The sequence below is a fragment of the Poromitra crassiceps genome, assembly GCF_964638095.1.
Source record: "Poromitra crassiceps genome assembly, chromosome: 14".
NCBI lineage: Eukaryota > Metazoa > Chordata > Actinopteri > Beryciformes > Melamphaidae > Poromitra > Poromitra crassiceps.
In genome coordinates this window covers 254,626-272,500 of record NC_139633.1, presented here as the reverse complement: position 1 = coordinate 272,500, position 17,875 = coordinate 254,626, and the positions used below count along the sequence as shown (strand labels likewise).

The window sequence follows — 17,875 nt, the reverse complement described above, 5'->3', positions numbered from 1 at the left end:
GTTAGTTGTCAAACTCTAACTTTAACTCCTAACGAAACTCCAGTTGCTAAGTTGTTTTGCTTTAGCTAACCGTTAGCTCACCTTTTTGTATGACCCGCGGGGTGTCCAATTCATGCTTTTATTTTATTTTTTTCCTTTCAGGAAGAAATCCTCACATCATGTAATCTGTCTTTCAGAGCTTGAGCTCATTTCACTAAAGGTTGTGAGTGTGGTTGATTTTTGGTGCACCTCTATCTCTCTTTTTCACACAATTATATTTGATGAATAACATCAAATGTGTCCTTGCACTCTCTCCCTCTTTATCTGTGTGTGTGTGTGTGTGTGTGTGTGTGTGTGTGTGTGTGTGTGTGTGTGTGTGTGTGTGTGTGCGTGCGTGCGTGCGTGCGTGCGTGCGTGCGTGCGTGCGTGCGTGTGTGTGTGTCTCTCTCTCTCTCTCTCTCAGATGTTCTCCCAGTCACTGTGAACATGCAGGTAGCTGTACTCAATCATGGCAGACCTTCCACTGTAACTGCTCCAGCAGCGGCTACAGTGGTGCCACATGCCACAGCTGTAAGTATGTGTGTGTGTGTGTGTGTGTGTGTGTGTGTGTGTGTGCGAGCATGTGCGCGCGCGTGCGTCATGCGCTCCTTTCCTGTAATGAAGACAGATGCTGCTTTTCACTAGCCTGACTCCACCAGACGGGGGCGGCATTGTTCCACAAATTCACAATCCACCTCAGTCTGGCCCTGGCCTCAGATACGCGTTCAAACCGGCCGCCACCCGGGCGCACCAATCAGCGTGAGCTAAGGGCGGGCTTTGCGAGACCGGGTGTGACGCCACCGAGAGGCGCCTCTGCGTTTGTAGTTCTTTCACTATTCAACATGGCGGCGGCTACCGAGGCTAGCTCCAGTGAGCTAGTCAAACATTCTATTCAAAACAATAAGCTAACATAAACGTTAAACACTTGATCTTACAGTGAGTACGAAACCGTAACTGTATTGCTGTAACGTTATCAACTATGAACGTTAGTAAACAAGACATTGTTGTAGAATTTGGGGAGATAGCATTCAGACCGTTGCTAGGCTGGGAGAACATAGCAGCCATCAGCTAGCTGTAAGGCTAGTGAATGGCTAGCAGTTAGCCATTCACGCAAGTCACACAAACACAAAGCCCTTCTCACCACAGCCCAGTAAACATGCAATCTGTTAAACCATCATTTTTGTTCCAAATAGAAATAAATCATAACGTTAATCAAAATGCCACTGAAATATTAGCTAATCAACACAGAACTGCAAAGATCAGTGTGATGTATTGTCCCTACTGCTAGCTGAAGTGTATTCTGCTATGATTGGAATGTTGCCTGCGGTTTAATAAACCACGTTAACTCACGTTGGTGTCCGAGTGACATTACAGTATGTTATACAGGCGAGATTAAAGATCTCAGGATAACAGCATGTTACTCGAGAAATTGGTTTATCGATAGAACATAGCTTAAGATTTTGCACTTGTACTTTCTTTAGATAGGGGGTAAACAAACTAACGGCATGGGAGCCAATACTAGATTATATCCAAATGCTGCATGGTGTAACCTAAAGGGTGTTTTTCCTCTTCTCCGTTGACGTCCTCTGGGCTCCAGGCAGCTCCCTTTCGCAGATTCATCTCTGACATCAACATCTTTATGAATTTACATCATCTCATCATTTTACCCAATCGTGCCTCAAGACCAGCAGATTATGTAACTGTCAGGATCGGAGTTAGACATGTGGATCTATTCGCGGGTAGTTGAGGGCCAAGACACTCTCCAAGAGTAGGGGAGTTGTGGAACTTGATAGCTTGATAGCTGGGGTGTTGCACTGTTCGAGGTTGGGAACAGTTGGTTGCAGGTTGCAGAGGTTGTAGAGGTTCGTGTGATCCTTGAAGAGAATTTATGAATCACTGGCGAGAGCCTGCCGGAACAGGCCCTTATAGATGTGAATATGACATCACCTGTGTTATGACATCACCAGCGAAAGGCATGAAAGAAGCTTATGAATCATGACATCATCAGTGATCGATGACATCATAGTAGGAATGACGACGTCAAGGTAGGAATGATGACGTCATCCTAACAGTACCCTCCCCTCAATGGACGTCACCTGGCGTCCAATGAGGCCATCAAGGATGGCATCTGGGAGACAAAAAATCCATAGGTTCTGGTGGAGTTGCTCTTCCGCAGGTGGTTAAACGCAGGTGGTTAGGCCCCAAAGGGGGTGTAAGAGAGTGAGGTGCTCTTCAGCAGGTGGTTAGATGCAGGTGGTCAGACCCCAAAGGGGGTGTAGGACAGTGGAGGTGCTCCTCCCTAATACAGGATATCGAAGCCATAGATGGACCGATACGTAGACAGAACTTCCACCGGGTCCGGTGGATCCTCTGGGGCCGGCCATCCCCCGGGGCACGATCCAAACACGGGAGGCTGGAGACCATCAAAAGGGTCAAATGCCGCCGTCACCGAAGGCAGAGCCGCAGGGGGATCTGACACAGCGAGGCCTGCCCTCCCGACCTGTAGTTTGGGGGGGTCACCCACCGTCTCCTCCTTTAAACGCCTCTTATTTCTTCTTGCTCTTGACCGAGGGCTGACGACACTACGGGAGCCTCCCAGCATGAGGCTGGAACCTACGTGTTGGTCAGGGACAGGAATTGGCTGCTGCTGGGGTACGGGTTCAGACTCGGCGAGGGGAAGGTCCACAGGTTGTGCCTCAGGGCCAGCAGACTCGGAGGCCCCCTCAGGGGGGACGGAGCCGATCTGCAGGCAGCGATTGAACTTCCCCATGAGACGATCGACAGCCCTCTCCAACTCCCTAACCCTCTTAGAGACACACTGCCACTCCTGGGTCCTGCAGGGAACGCTACCCAACCGTACAGATTTCTTGGCTGGACACGTAGAGTCTTGATCCACTGAGAGTACCACGGGCCGGCGAGCGGTGGGACCACTTACTGGACGCCGGGAGCAGGAGGAGAGGTAATGCCCGGCTCGACCACAGTACAGGCAGCTCCGGGTGTCCAAACGGCGCTGCCTCTCCTCTGGTGTGATGCGAACCCTGCCGGTCAGATCACGGTACAGATGGCTGCTGGGACTCAAATGTGGCTGCCCCTGCTCTGGGATGACGCGAACTCCCCCCCAGAATATGCCCTTAGCAGCTGGAGGCGGCCGAGAGGCAGAGCTAGAAGCAACGGCCGCAGTAGCGAGGGGGGGGGTAGCAGGTCTGGACACCTCCGGGACGACAGTGCCCTCGGGAGCTGGGGCAGGAGGAGCGGAAGCCTGCAGAATGACACCCTCAGGAGGGTTTAGTCCGTCGAGACGATCTAGCCGTTCTACCAGGAGGGCGTACCGATCCTCGGCCTTGGAAGCCAGGGCCAGGTGGGCCTTGTTTGCTTCTTCCTGTCTGTCGAGTAGTTCCTGAAACTGGAGCATTTGCTGCCGTTGTGTCTCCGTGAGTATTAATTTTAGTATTTGAGTGGAGACATCAGGATGGGAGGAGATATCCAGCTGACCGCCAGGTGGGTCAGCTGAAGCGACCGGCCGGGTAACTGGCCTCTCGGGGGCTTCCTCCTTGATTGGGGTACCCGCTAAGCCCATCTCAGAGTGGTTCACGCTCTGAAACTCATACATATCTAGCCGTTTTGCCAGGAGGGCAAAACGGCTCTCCTCCTGAGATGACCTGTCAAGCAGGCGTGACAACATGGGAATCACGGCCCGTAAGGTCTCCTCGGTGACAAGACCTGGTGGGTCACCTGAAGCGGCCGGCGGGAAAACTGGCGTCTCAGGGTCTTCCTCCTTGATTGGGGGGAGAAATTTGCCCGCTAAATCCATTTCTGAGTGATTCATACTGTCAGGATCGGAGTTAGACATGTGGATCTATTCGCGGGTAGTTGAGGGCCAAGACACTCTCCAAGAGTAGGGGAGTTGTGGAACTTGATAGCTTGATAGCTGGGGTGTTGCACTGTTCGAGGTTGGGAACAGTTGGTTGCAGGTTGCAGAGGTTGTAGAGGTTCGTGTGATCCTTGATGAGAATTTATGAATCACTGGCGAGAGCCTGCCGGAACAGGCCCTTATAGATGTGAATATGACATCACCTGTGTTATGACATCACCAGCGAAAGGCATGAAAGAAGCTTATGAATCATGACATCATCAGTGATCGATGACATCATAGTAGGAATGACGACGTCAAGGTAGGAATGATGACGTCATCCTAACAGTAACAACAACACCACACGGCCGTCTTTTCTCCGTTTAGTTTATTATTACAAAAGTAAGCAAATAACATTCTCCAGTCATGCGTAAACATCTACCATTCCACTGACAGATATGCTAAAATTCACCAGTCCTTAATGCTAAATAGTAGCGTTAAATCATTATATTGTATCAAAGCATTTGGTTGTTATTGATTGTTTTGGTTGTTATTGAGCGAGCTACTGTAACTTGTCCCAATTTACCCCCGGGGATCATTAAAGTCTTTCTGATTCTGATTCTGATTGCCATGATCATAAGGCTAGAGAGCGTTGCGTCTCCATGACGTTAGCCGTCCAGGCCAGTCCAGGGTGCGTGCCACTCGGTGTCATATCGTGTCATCAGTTCCCTGAAGAAACGAACAACGATATGTGTTAGTAATGAATCGCTGTTAACGTTAACATCAAATCATCAATCATCAGACGTAGCACCCCAACCTCCAAATGTTGCTAACGTTAGCGTAACATCAGTTAATCCAATCAGTTACATTTAACGTGCAAAATGGCCTACCTGCACTTCATCCTCAGTCAGACATCTGCAGTAATTCTTCTTTCTTTTGGCAAATTGAATAGTCAATGGTTGCACCCAATATTCACCTTACAAAAACAGCAAAAAATCTGCGACCTCCATGCTAACTATTTAGCAATTGTAGTCCTAGCCGTTCGTGTTTACCAGGCGAGGCTACGTCATGAAGGCAAGTCGATCTGATTGGTTGGCGTTGGCACGCCCAGACGGTGACAGACAGACGGTCAATCCAATCACCTGCCAAGTAGCTTGAAAAAAGTGACCGCCCTCTTCAGCAGGGTAGCTTGACCAAATCCAGATGGATGTCATTTGTGAAACAGAATATGAAGCAAACTCATCAATCTGGCAGCGTCAGGTTAGCTTTTCACTGCAGGTCCCATCAGACGTTGGTGTGGCAGAGGGTCAGGCTGAAATCAAACTCCCGCATTCCAAACATCATCACCTGACCTGAACGATGAGTGCTTCAGTCTAGAGGGAGGGAGGGAGAGAGAGAGGGAGAGAGAGAGAGAGGGATAGGGAGGGAGAGAGAGAGAGAGGGAGGGAGAGAGGTAGAGAGAGAGAGAGAGAGAGAGATTAAATGTATTGTTATTATTCCTATTTGATGTACTGTTATTTAAATGCTTTAGCAACACATCTCATGAAGCTTATTGAATTGAACTGAATTGAGGAAGTGTGTTTGTTTGATAGGTGTGAGTTATATACTGTACACATATAGCCTAAGAATAAAAAAAACACAGGCAAGAACAAGAAAGATTGCTCAGCTCCCAATTTACCACAAGAATTGGCAGAGGAACCGATGCTTCACGGGATTTATGAGCAACGTGTCTTTAACCAATCAGATGGCTTGGCTTGAAACTACCTTGTGTACATTGATGTAGTTTGTTTATTGATCAAAACTGAAAGGAGAGAGGAGAAATATAACCTGTAGGAGGGAGGCCAAGAGCCTCCAAGGGCCTTATAAAAATGCCTAACCCCAGAAAATAAATCAGGATGACGAATGGAAGTGCAGGAGAAGTGGACAAGCATTATTGATTGTGCTGATTGTATTGTTGATGATGATGACGCTGTTGATGATGATGATGATGATGGTGATGATGTTGATGTTGTTGTGGCTCTCTCTCTCTCAGCGATATACGAGCCGTCCTGTGAGGCGTACAAACACAACGGGAACACGTCAGGCTATTATTACGTTGATGTGGATGGCAGCGGACCCATCAGACCCCAGCTGATCTACTGCAACATGACAGGTAGCACACACACACAAACACACACGTGTGTCCACACAAACACACACATGCTCGCACACACATGTACACACACACACACACACACATGCACACACACGCTCGCACACGCATGTACACAGACACACACACACGCATGCACACACACACTCACACACGCATGTACACACAGTCACACACACACGCACACGCATGCACACACACACACGCTCGCACACGCATGTACACACACACACACACGCATGCACACACACACACACGCTCGCACACGCATGTACACACAGTCACACACACACACACACACACGCTCGCACACGCATGTACACACACACATGCACACACACACACACACACACACACACACACACGCATGCACACACACATGCTCGCATCTTACTCATTCAAAACCAGCTTTCGCCATTACGGTCCACGAGTCAACTTTGAGCAACATGAAACTGCATAGTTTTTGGAGTTTGTTTAAACGAGGCTTTGGTTAATCGAGACAACGGAATATGTCCTTAATCTGTTTCCACTGCACTTAGTCGCATTTACATTTACTTTTATCGACACCAACTTTTCCACCTCCCAAAGCGTATAAACTTTTTTGCAATAGTTTGAGTTTTTCGAGGTTTTCATTTTATTGTAGTGTTTCCACTCACCTTTGTGAAAATGCGCATAAAAACAGGTGGATTGACACCCACCTCTCTTTCTCTCTCTCTCTCTCTGCCTCTCTCTCTCTCTCTGTCTCTCTACCAGACGAGAAGACGTGGATGGTGATCCAGCACAATAACACTGAGCTGACCAGAGTCCGGCCGTCCTCAGGACAGAATCAGCATTCGGTCCACTTGGAGTACGCGTCCGAAGAGGAGCTGCTGGCGACCATACTCAGCCAATCGGAGCACTGTGAACAGGAACTGGCCTACCACTGCAGGAAGTCCCGCCTCCTCAACACACCAGGTGAGGCCTGTTGATCATTTGTACAGTCATGAAGAAACAGATGGTTTCTTGCTCCAGTAATTTCCATGTATTTCTATCTGAAAGAGGAGCAGAACAAACGTAGAATGAGAACGGGACTGAAGCCCATCGCATATTCATTGTAGTTGGTGAAGCTGAGCAAAATTGAGCTGTGAGAAATGTTCTTGGACCTTGAGACAATATTGGCTCCTGAGTCAGCTCTCTGTTGAAACAGCACTGGGGTTTTCGAAGTGGGAGGTGGGCCTCGAAACAGTTTCAAGGGAGGCTCAGTGAATGGAAAAAGAATAGTTATTACAGAAGTTATCAAAGGGAGATCACATAGAATAGCCTAAATGTGTGTGAGTTGCTTAAAGGATGGCTTTACCGATTATCAATGCACTTTGTATCATATATAATCTCGGTAATATAAGCACATGGGCAGTGTTTACCTTCTCTCTCTGTTTACCTCGCGGAAAAATCCCTCCTTTCGCTGCCTGCAGAAACTCCGCCCCCGCCAGCTGCGAGTCACTAAGGCTCGTTAAGGCTCTCGATGCGATTCTCCGTGGATGTGCGCATACTTAGAAAATTTAAATAAACAATAACAGCCGCCCTCCGAGCAGAGGTTGAGTTGCAATGGATCAAATAACATATTCATGGGGGGGGGGGCTTTGTCCAGGATTTGTCTGAGGGGAGGAAACCCCTGAAACAGCTCCTGATTCTAGTCTCTACTTGCTGCTATCAAGCAGTCCAAACAGATCTTGTGAAAAGAGCATTTGTAGCCTCCACAGGGGAGTTGAAAGTAAACGGACTCACGGCCAATATCCCCTGTGTGGATGTATGAGACAACTTATATATATTATCCTTTAACTCACATCAGTCAAAACTTGTATTACTAGGACTAATTATAGGACTGATTGTAGGACTGCACAATTGTAATTACTGTCGGTATGTAACTGTGAATGTGAGTCCCGAGTGGTAGCGAGTAAGTTGGTTAAACTCACTCCAAGGTATAAAGTCCCGTTAACCAGCTCCGCCAAGGGAGCTAGCTCTCTTGGGGTTGCAGTTAGCGTGTGGAAGATCGGTGGTTCGAATCCCGCCTCCACCCCTGCGGCAAGCCCTTAACATGGGCTGCTGCCAGAACTGCCAAGTTCCAACACAACGCCAGGCTACTGTACTATACTTTTGTGTGTGTGTCTGCGTGTGTGTGTGTGTGTACGTGTGTGTTTCAGAGGGCTCTCCGTTCAGCTGGTGGGTGGGAGGTCCCGGTGCTGGGCTGGTGCAGACGTTCTGGGGCGGCGCTCTGCCTGGCAGCCGGCAGTGCGCCTGCGGCCTGCACGGGAACTGCCTGGACCCCAAACACTACTGCAACTGTGACGCCGACCGCATCGAATGGTACAGATGTCACTCCTTTCATTTGTCTGGTCTCCCGCCACCGTTACTACGGCGCGTTGGGGGCTGCACTAGATAACTGTAGACGCTAGGTGGCAGCAGAGTGCTTGAATCATGCTGACGGGATTTTCGGAAAATACACACCCCGACCACATGGTGGCAGAGTGGCACTGCACTCCTTGTCTACACAGGAAGTGAAGCAACTGCAGAAGAAACTTTTTTTCTTAGCCAAAATATGATGTCTTGTTATGTTTGTAGTGAATGAAACTCAAGACTTTCCTTTGTTCGAGCTGACATACTCAACTGTTAACAGCTTGCATGTCAAAATACACAAAGACAAAAATTGGGATGGGTAACAAAACCTAGTATTAAATGGGCCCTTAAAAGCTATAGAGTCATTCACACATTAACAACAACAGGACAGCAACAATACACAAAACATGCTACGTGAATACAGGCTTGAGTAGCTGACGGTGATTTACCAATACAATTTGAAAGGACATTTAGAGTGCTGGCCTGTTCCTTTGTATTTGTCTTCATGTAGGCCTATGTTTGTCTGTATGTTTGTCTGTCTGTCTGTCTGTCTGTCTGTCTGGCTGGCTGTCTGTCTGTCTGTCTGTCCCCACAAAAGTAGACCAGTCACAGCTCACACTGCTATGTGCATGACATCACAAAACAGAGACTTGCCACCACCGGGCATCAAACAACACTGAAGTGAAAAGAACCACAACTAGCCACCAGAGATGTGAATATATGCGCGAATAAGCATGCAAAAACAAAATCAAATCAATATCTTAGTTTAATGGATGCAAAGGAACGTGCATTCTCCCCACCTCAACACGATCCCAGAGAAATGGCCACCCACAATAGTCGTGTTTCCATTACTCTCAGAAATGCGCAAAATCTATATATCGCAATAGAAAGTGGGTAATGGAAACACGTAAATTTCGAAAAACCTCCCAAATATCGCAAAAAGTTTTTGCGCTCTCATGAGGTGGTTTTTCAGACGTGTCGATATAGCAGTTTATCGCAAAAGTGTAATGGAAACACATTTTTCGCATTTGCATGTCATGTGACCCATCTTCCCCTTTGGAAACGGAGCGGAAAATGAAAGGAAAATGAGGGAGAAACGGTTCGATAAGCCGTGGCAAAACCTCCGCAGCAAGTGGAAAACTTTTAAGCAACGCTACCTAGCAGAAAGACGAGTGTTGTGCAAAAGCGGAGCTGGGGAAAATAGATCATGTTTAATGACAGAAATCGGTCCTTGGTGACAGGCTGCCTGTCTGTGTGCGCGCAGTTGTAGGCTACCTTTTTTCCTCTGCCTCTCGCGCTCACTGCATTCACTGCAGCCAGCAATATGTTGACACTCATTTTCTTTTGAATTGATAATCAGGCTCGTTTATATGCGTTGTAACTTCATGTTGTGATTTGCATTGAGCATGCAGGGGACGGGATTTGGGGCAGATCCCCGTGCGTAATCACTGTGGCAGCTGCTGCAACGGGGAATTTCGTTCAGGTGTGTGCGCCGTCACTCAAACTTAACTTCAATGGAAACGCCTACAAGTCGCAATTGTACATTGTCGAAATTGTAGAAATATCGCAATTATTTTGCGAAAAACTGTAATGGAAACACAGCTAATGTCTCCCCCGGCTCTCCCCCCTCAGCCTCTCTGATGACAGTCCGCCCGGCCAAGCAAGAGCTGCGCTGCCCCCAGTGAGTGGATCCCCGGCCACTGCAGCTCTACTGACATCCACCTCCCTGACACGTGCAAACAGCGAGCTGACCACATATTCCCCCTGCATCCATAGTGCATCCAGGGACAGCGTTTCATCTTTCCATTCTATTCCTTCTTCTTCCTCCTCCTCCTCCTCCTTCGTCTTCCTCCCCACTCTGACCTGCAGGGCTAATGACTCCGGCCTGCTCACCCATAAGGAGAGCCTCCCCGTCAGGTCTGTGCTGCTGGGTGACGTCCAGAGGCCGGGTTCAGAGGGCGCCTACAGGGTGGGACCGCTCCGTTGCCATGGAGACAGTAAGTCCAGTTCCGAGTAGTACACTTGGTGTTGAGATAATATGAATGTTGATTCCTGGTGGGTGTTGTAATGCGTGTTGTAAAAAAGGTGTTTTCACTGAATAATATTGAAACCTTTGAAACCTTAGCAGAACTGTCATTGTAAAGGGCCGTTTTTAGTACAGCGATTTATGATCGTCACAATGACATGTTTATAGGCTACTTCCTTATACAGGCAATGTGCCATCATTGCGATGACCGGTTGCGCACATCGCTGAGACTTCAATTGGGTTGAACTTTGACCCCATCACTGGCTCAGTTGTCATGACAACATTATGGAACTCCCTTATCCTAACGTCAATTATTTCTCTCAGCTCAAATTAAACGGTAATCAACAGCTCTGGAAGACTGTGCTTTTGTAATAGACTGTAGAACAGTGGTTCTCAACTGGTCTATCCTCACGACCCACATTTGGGTCCCGACCCACCAGTTGAGAAACCCTGCTGTAGAACATACACTGAGGAGACAATTTATGCTATGTATCTAGACCTGGATAAAGGCAAGAGATGTTTTTTGTTTTCAATATTTTATTTTCATTTTTCTATAGAACACAAACAAAACAAAACAGACAGGCTCAGACACAAGAAAAGAAAAACAAACATACAACATAATGAACATTCAACATAACAGTGGTGCTACCAGCCACGTATGGTGCTGATGTACTTGAGATCTCACGCAAGGGGTCTTTAGGAAACCAGTCGGGCGAGTCATCCGTCATCGAGAGGCTAAGAACGGGTCCCATATATTTCGAAATTTTCTAAGTGAGTTGGTTCTCAGGAACCTGAGTCTCTCCATCTGTATAACAGAGATCATGTCCATCAACCACAATTGGAAAGAGGGTGAAGAGGGGGACTTGCATTCCTTAAGAATTCATTTTTTGGCAAACAGTTGTCCCCAGTGTCAGAGACTGTTGCACAGCTGTAATGAAGTCTAGAGAGGACTCCGAGCAGCCAAAGATGGCGAGTTCTGCCTCTGGCTGAAGGGTTATTTCGTAGGCCTTAAGAGTACCAGTCAAATATTTTGGCCCAGAATCCTGCCAGTGAAGGATCAGAACCAGAAGGCATGGGACAGATTGCCCTCCGTTGATAAAGGCAAGAGATTGACATGGCATCATTAAAAGCAGACTGCAGCAGCTGTAGTCTGTAGGCCCGGACTCACTTTTAGAATCAGAATGAACACAACAATAAACTTCACAACCTGGGAATATTTGCATTACTTTGAACTGATGGAAGAAAGTGTAGGGACACTATTGTTACCTGTACATCTGAGAACTGAAAGTACTTGCCAATATGTTGTGAGTGATATCCACTGTTTATTTTTTAGACCAGACATGAATAATCAAGGCGGGATCTGTGATCATACTAGTTTACCATAAAGACAATCAGACCCCGAATAAATTAAAGTTGCTAAGTAGATAACAGAAGTGTACTCGGTGATGATCTCTATAGCCTACTAGTGAGAACATCACCAGAAGACAGAAAAGTTGTTACGTTTTTAAGCACTTGACTTAAAAAAAAGACTAACTTACTAAAGTAACTATAGTTGCTATTTAGAAATATAGTAAGAAAGTAAAGTAACTAGATGAGAGCAAATGACTGAACCTCTGCGATACGGTCTATAATCACTCTGGTGTTTATGTTTTTTTATGAGCAACAGCGTCCAAAATCAAAGTTGAATGATGATGGAATGGTGCTGACTTTGTAGCGATGTCCATCTGGCGATCATAAATCGTTGTTCTATAAACTGTCCTTAACTTGGATAGTAATCAGCTACATTATAAACAGATCAAAGTGTTGTAATTTTTTTTTACCTTCTTTTACTTATTCAGCACTTAGCTACCATGATTAATTTTCATTTATGTTTTGCAGATAACTTCTGGAACGCTGCATTTTTCGACAAGGAGACGTCGTACCTCCACTTCCCCACGTTCCACGGAGAGCTGAGTGCAGATATCTCCTTCCTGTTTAAAACCACAGCATCCTCTGGTGTCTTCCTGGAAAACCTGGGCATCAAAGATTTCATCCGGATCGAACTCAGCTGTAAGTGAAACCCCTGGAGGGTAGACGTTGTAACGACCAGCTCGTTTCAATGACGTCACCACCCCACTCATCAGGAGTTCATTCATGCCTCTCAATGTTACCACCCACAGAGTCCCATAATCCAATCACAGCCCTCTCCAAAAAAAACCGCATAGTGTGAACCAACCTCCCGGAAAACTACTAGTATTGTATGTCAGACCAGCGAATCCGGATTGTTCAATCAAATCAGTGCAAGGAGGATTACCGCTGGAGTTAATGTTTACTGTAATCTGGTTTGAACTCGGATAGAAGCGGTGAGACTGAGGGGCCCTTTACACGAGGACAGTTTCTGAAAGAAACGACACAATAGCGTTTCCTTCACACCTTTTCCTTCACACCTTCTCCCTGTTTACATGAGCGCTGTTGAATTTTTAAAACGCCGTAATGTACATGCCAGGTCGCTAGGTGGCAGTGTGATCACCTTATTCTTTGCCCATTTATATATATATAAATGCAGGCCATTTACCCATACAAGGACGCTTAATGCATGACGTAATTTCGCTTTAAACGCGGAAGTAGAGTACACTTTCCGCAGTCATTTAGACTTGCCAAAAAGCTTTTCTCAAGCTAAAAAAAAACCCCAAACTGTTAAAGTTTTAATATTTGTCGGGTGAGAATGTAACATATATGTGACCAGTTTATCAGAATAACGCCTATTGGAAATCTTTAACGAGCAGCGAGGACCGGGAGCGCTGACTGTGATCTGTCACCCTACTGCTACTGGCAGTGAGAAAACACTGTCGACTGCTTTTGTAACTAACGTTAAATGCCGACCGGGTACAGCCATCGGCTCCTCGCAGCAGTAACGCTATGAACATGTAACTGAAGTTGGCCGCAGTGTAGCTTAATTCTGAGTGTTGCCAAACTTCATTCATACTGACGTTGTATTTGGTTGCCAACGCGCGCACGGCATCGCGTGTGTCGCCTGTGCAGGCACGTCAGAGTTTCTGAAATGTGCCGTTCCAAAGCGATTACATGGAGCGCTCAGCGGGGAGCGTCACCAACAATTCCACTCTGGAGGGTGGTTTTAAAATGTGTCGTTTCCTAAGTGCGAATTCGCCGTCGCCGTCTTAACGGGAGGCACTAACGATACAATAATTCCCCGTTTCCATAGGAAACCGTCCTCGTGTAAAGTGCCCCTGAGTGGCAACCCGTCCCAATCCCTTTCTACCTGAACAGCACACAGCAGCATCTCTCTCTGCTCCTCACATTGTTCCAGCCTGCTGCAGGACATTTAAATCACATTGTTCCAGCTGCTGCAGGACATTTAAATCACATTGTTCCAGCTGCTGCAGGACATTTAAATCACATTGTTCCAGCTGCTGCAGGACATTTAAATCACATTGTTCCAGCTGCTGCAGGACATTTAAATCACATTGTTCCAGCTGCTGCAGGACATTTAAATCACATTGTTCCAGCCTGCTGCAGGACATTTAAATCACATTGTTCCAGCTGCTGCAGGACATTTAAATCACATTGTTCCAGCCTGCTGCAGGACATTTAAATCACATTGTTCCAGCCTGCTGCAGGACATTTAAATCACATTGCTCCAGCTGCTGCAGGACATTTAAATCACATTGTTCCAGCTGCTGCAGGACATTTAAATCACATTGTTCCAGCTGCTGCAGGACATTTAAATCACATTGTTCCAGCTGCTGCAGGACATTTAAATCACATTGTTCCAGCTGCTGCAGGACATTTAAATCACATTGTTCCAGCTGCTGCAGGACATTTCTTTGTCACCTCCGGAGTTTAGATAGGGCATTAGGACAGCTGCTGCTTAGATACTGCTGTATTGTAGCTGTTTTTGTTTGTTTGGTAATAGGCCATAATAGGGGGCATGGTAGCGCAGTGGTAGCGCTCTCGCCTCACAGCTAGAAGGTCCTGGGTTCGATTCCCGCCTGGGACGCTGTGGGCGCTGAGGGTGTGGGTCCCCCCCCCCCCCCCCCCCCATGTATTCAGTGCCTATACTGCCCAGGTGGGCTATCTGGTCAAAAGGTCCTCTCTGTGTGTGGAGTTTGCATATTGTCCCCGTGCTCCCTTGGGGTTTCCTCCATACAACGTCGGTATGGACCCCCATGAAAAACATGCAGTAGATCATCACCTGACCAGCGACGACAACGAACTGAAGTTGGTCCCCTGGCACTGTACACTAAAGAAAGCTGCCCACTGCTCCTGGCTGCCCCCTGGAGGAAGGACATGCCTCGATGGGATAAATGCACAGAGAATTTTACGGCGCCACTCAGCGTGTGTGTGTGTGTGTGTGTGGGGGGGGGGGGGGGGGGGTATGCAGTCGGTGTGTGGTGTTTGTGACAATAAAGACAAGCTTGTCCCTCCCTGTATTAATAATTAATAAATAATAATTTGGCATAACATATTGATAGCTATATTAAGACCGTGACATTATTGGCGTCCGGGTAGTGTAGCAGCTTTGCACCCCCGTGTTACTTCCGGGCTCCGGCTTGGTCGGGCGCTGTCAGGTGAAATGAAGCGGCTGGCAACTGCGCATGTGTCGGAGGAAGCATGGTGCTATTCTACGGCTCTCCCCAGATCGGCAGAGGGTGGAGCAGTGACCGGGGCAGCAGGGGGGGAAAATTGGCCAAGTACAATTGGAGAGAAAATGGGGGGGAATAAAAAAAGAAAGAAAAAAGACCGTGACATTATTCAATTTCATACAAGGGTGTGTTCCACCTACACCTAGATAATGGGGACTCGTCTTGGTCCAGAGTCAGACTTGGACTCAGACTCGAACACTGGGGACTGGACTTTGACTCGAGATATAGTGACTGGACTACTTCACTGGCTGTACCATTGCAGCTGGTTTCTGTGGCAGGTGCTCTTTAGGTACAGTAGTATTGTAGCTGGTCATGTTTGGCAACTGAGGTTTTACAGAGATTTGCAACATTGTAGCTGATTGTTATGTCTGGATAACTGTCTGGATAGTGTTGTATCATTGTAGCTGATTGTTATGTCTGGATAACTGTGTGGATAGTGTTGTATCATTGTAGCTGATTGTTATGTGTGGATAACTGTCTGGATAGTGTTGTCTCATTGTAGCTGATTGTTATGTCTGGATAACTGTGTGGATAGTGTTGTCTCATTGTAGCTGATTGTTATGTCTGGATAACTGTCTGGATAGTGTTGTATCATTGTAGCTGATTGTTATGTCTGGATAACTGTCTGGATAGTGTTGTATCATTGTAGCTGGCTGCTGTTAAACTTGTTCTGTGTGATTGCTGTTGATTGCTATGACAACTGCTCTTTAGGTCATTCTGTATGCTAGTTGGCCATTATGACAGCTGCATTTGAGAGAGATCTGCATCATTGTAGCTGGTTGCTATGATAACTAGCCCACTGTTTAGACTAGAGAGTGTGATATCACAGTAGGTGATCTCTGACTGGTTGGTGACAATTCCAGTTTAGACAACATTGTATCATTTTAGGCTGAATCTACTTTCTTATCATAGTTCCAATAGTGTTGTTGTGAAATGTTATTTCCAGCTGTCATACACTTTGGGCACCATCACCAGTAGAAAGTAGTGCGGTTGACACAGGGTTTGTGTCTGAAATGATCTTGCGTCTCTTCTTTCTTCCCTTTCCAAGTAAAGTGAGTTGGATTTATATGAGTAAAGTTAAGTATGTTTGGCAAATAGGTTGTCATGAACGCCTTTACAGTCAACAAACTGTGATAATAAATCAAGGGAAGATAAGAACAACATAGAACAAAGGACTCCAAATGTATAATGAACTGCAAAAATCATTGCTGGATTACCATCTGTACTTAACCTTTTTGTATCTTTCTTTCTTTTGTCTTTCTTTTGATGTCATATTCATCAAATTCTGTGTCGCTTTTGCTTGGATTTTGGAGTTTGTTTATTTTGCTTGCTAATTGTTTGAAGGCATTTATTTTATGTAAAGTGCTTTATACTGTATCTGTCCACAGGAGAAACAAGTAGATCACAGTGGTTATAGCACTGTCGCCTCACGGCAAGAAGGTTGTGCGTTCAAATCTCCACCACGGTCCTCTGTGTGTGGCGTTTGCATGTTCTCCCCCGTGTTGGTGTGGGGTTGTTTCCTCCCACAGCCTAAAGACATGCTGTGTTTGTGTCCCCCCGCTGACCCCCAGCCTCCACTGAGGTGGTCTTCTCCTTGGACGTGGGGAACGGCCCGCTGGAGGTGCGCGTGGAGGCCGGCGTCCCGCTGAACGACAACAGGTGGCATCGCGTCAGCGCCGAGCGCAACGTGAAGGAGGCGTCGCTCCGCCTCGACGGGCTCCCCGCCGCTATGCACGACGCCCCCGCTGACGGACACATCCACCTGCAGCTGAACAGCCAATTATTCATAGGTGGGATGTGTGCGTGTGTGTGTGTGTGTGTGTGTGTGTGTGTGTGTGTGTGTGTGTGTGTGTGTGTGTGTGTGTGTGTGTGTGCGTGTGCGTGTGTGTGTGTGTGTGTGTGTGCGGACGGTTCCTCTGAACACCATGTTCCTCATTAGCAGAGTCCTGGTGATAGTGACTGTCAGGTCTTTTCTCCTCTTATCCGTCTGAACTCATCTGTGGAACTGCTGCAATATTCTCTCTCTCTGCTTTTCCTTCTCTCCATTTCTCTTTATTCCAGTGGCTCTCTATTTCTCTCTGTTTGTGTGTGTCTCTCTCTCATAAACTCTGTATTACTACAGTCAATCTTTGAGTCTAGGGAAGCACGATGCCTCTTTGGATGGGCGCTCCAAACAGGTAAAACCTCCTGGTTCCTCCTGAAGTGAACAGAACCTAAACCTTTCAGTAGCCTGCTTCCCAATCTATTTGTTTACTGTACTTTATTATCCCCATGGGGGGAATGCATCCTCTGCATTTGACCCATCCTGATCCTACTAGCTCATAGCAGACAGTGTGACACATTATGCTGTGCTGCTTGTAGTTATTCCGGGGCTGCTAGATCCAGATTATCCATGTCGGCGCTGACTGAGTTCAGCCAGTTGTACTGTAACAGGTTAGGTATCCAGTTCCAGTGGGTCAACCACAGAACTTGAATGGATAGAACGGTCCTTCCGCTGTTTGTCATGGTCATTTGGCTTGTACAGCAAACAGTGATTATGTCATGTTAAGGGTTAATTGCGATGGTGTCTGGGCATTAAGGTGGTAAGGTGTCTGTTACACTTGCCAGCAACGTCTGTGCCATTCTCTACTCATTCAGCTACACAGGCCTAGCTTGTAGCAGTGATACCACTATACCACACATACCCCTGATAGACTGAGAGTAAGATATGGAAGTTAACTTAACTTAACTTAACTTAACATACTATATACCCCTGATAGACAGAGTAAGAGATGGAACTTAACTTAACATACTGTATACCCTGATAGACTGAG

The 17,875-nt window shown here is 46.9% G+C and overlaps 1 protein-coding gene across 1 annotated transcript in view; it reads left to right on the top strand.

Annotated features, from left to right (window-relative positions):
* LOC310789530 (contactin-associated protein-like 4) overlaps positions 1-17,875 on the top strand; it is a gene marked incomplete at both ends in the record, with an annotated part of 176,899 nt that overhangs the window by 113,010 nt on the left and 46,014 nt on the right. The window contains 7 exons of the mRNA XM_083651166.1: positions 443-549; positions 5,901-6,020; positions 6,774-6,974; positions 8,201-8,363; positions 10,263-10,390; positions 12,298-12,468; positions 16,634-16,852. Of these exons, the coding sequence (XP_083507292.1) occupies positions 443-549; positions 5,901-6,020; positions 6,774-6,974; positions 8,201-8,363; positions 10,263-10,390; positions 12,298-12,468; positions 16,634-16,852 (1,109 nt within the window). The remainder of the gene's footprint in view (positions 1-442; positions 550-5,900; positions 6,021-6,773; positions 6,975-8,200; positions 8,364-10,262; positions 10,391-12,297; positions 12,469-16,633; positions 16,853-17,875) is intronic.